General features: G+C 39.3%; 1 protein-coding gene across 1 annotated transcript; it reads right to left on the minus strand.

Annotated features, from left to right (window-relative positions):
* Positions 1-750: 750 nt before the first annotated feature.
* On the minus strand, positions 751-1,338 carry LOC111693475 (polyadenylate-binding protein 2-like). Its single transcript, XM_023458133.1, has one exon. The coding sequence runs from the start codon at positions 1,336-1,338 to the stop codon at positions 751-753; it is 588 nt and encodes a 195-aa protein (XP_023313901.1).
* Between the last annotated feature and the right edge of the window lie 91 nt (positions 1,339-1,429).

Here is a 1,429-nt window from a genome sequence, read left to right on the forward strand (position 1 = left end):
TTTCGGTAGACCGTGTTAAACCTGCACATATTTTCAACATCACTTGTTGCTTTCAAGACAAACAAGTTCTTTTTCAAGATGGTTCCATGGACACTGCCCAGGGGGGTAGTGTAGCGAGACAACCGAACGCCGCCGCGCCAACATCGATCGCTTAGCAACGGCAGATTATTAAAAATATATTCTGATTGTATTCGCGATCAGAGAGTCTCGAGCTTCCATACAGTGAACACATAATAAAGTTAATTGTTAAATAGAAATAAAGTATTAATTCTATATATGTACATGTTATTTTTTAACTAGTGGTTGAACACCAACATGCAATATGGAAGCTATCCGATTAATAAAAAAAATGTATAATGCAGTATAGCAATTTCAATCCGTGCATGCCACCAAATATAACTCCTCAAATATACGTATACGCGGAGAGCGATTCGAGATGCAGCGTATGATATACACGTATAATATACGAAAGAGCGAATTAAAAGCTTATGTAATAAGTTATTATTAATCAAAAAAATGGGTTTGAAATTCATTTTACGACACATTTAAGAGAATGCCAAGTCATTTACTTTCTACTCTCTATAGATAAGTGTAGCAGATGTTCGTTCTCGAACGCTCTTTCTAGGTTATGATTCATGAACCATTCTAAAACTGCCCTCGCACGTGCTCTTTTACCTTTTACTTTTATATTTGGATAGGAGTTTTGAAAATAAACTTTAGATCAATATTTATTGATAAAAGCAGTTAATTTTATTTTTGTAGACGAGTCCATTTGTAGGCCGATGGAGGTCTTACAATTTTTTTATGACTAGCTACCCAAACATTCTTTTTAAACGGTGGTATTTGTCGTCCAGGTCGGTGAAAACGTTTTGGTTTTACAGATAAAATTCGGCCCCGGAAAAATGACCCGTTTTTTGCAATAGCCAGCTTCACACAGTCTCGCTCGGCGAATTCGATGTAGGCATAACCCTTAGGATGTCTGCTAATTTGGTCGCATACTATCGTAATACGCTTGCACGCTCCGCAGCCTTCAAAATGCTTTTCCAGCTCCTGTTTTGTTGCGGAGTAATGAACATTGCTTACGCAGATCGAACGATCATCTGGGTGGTCCGTCGGGAAACCGAGGTTCCTATCTATATACTGTTTTGAACAGCTGTATTCGATGAGCTCGCGAAGTTTTCTCAGCTCTGCTTCCTTTTCTGACTTGGTTTCTGACTGCAACGGCTTCTCCACAACTGCCTCTTTTTCTGACTCAGTTTCTGAGTGCAACTCTTTCTCCAGCTCTTCGTACACCGACGTTTCTATATCCAACTCAATATGCTCACTTAGGAAAGACATCTTAGAGTATTGTCAGTTAGTTCGGACGATGTGCGACGTTCAAAGATTCGACACGTTATGATGGCTCTAACGAGTGCGTCGGACTTTCTAT

Source organism: Trichogramma pretiosum, unplaced genomic scaffold, assembly GCF_000599845.2.
Source record: "Trichogramma pretiosum strain Unisexual culture from Peru unplaced genomic scaffold, Tpre_2.0 scaffold502, whole genome shotgun sequence".
NCBI lineage: Eukaryota > Metazoa > Arthropoda > Insecta > Hymenoptera > Trichogrammatidae > Trichogramma > Trichogramma pretiosum.

Excerpts from the sequence above, each read along its gene's own strand:
- LOC111693475 (XM_023458133.1), bottom strand. The coding sequence starts at position 1,338 with ATGTCTTTCCTAAGTGAGCATATTGAGTTGGATATAGAAACGTCGGTG.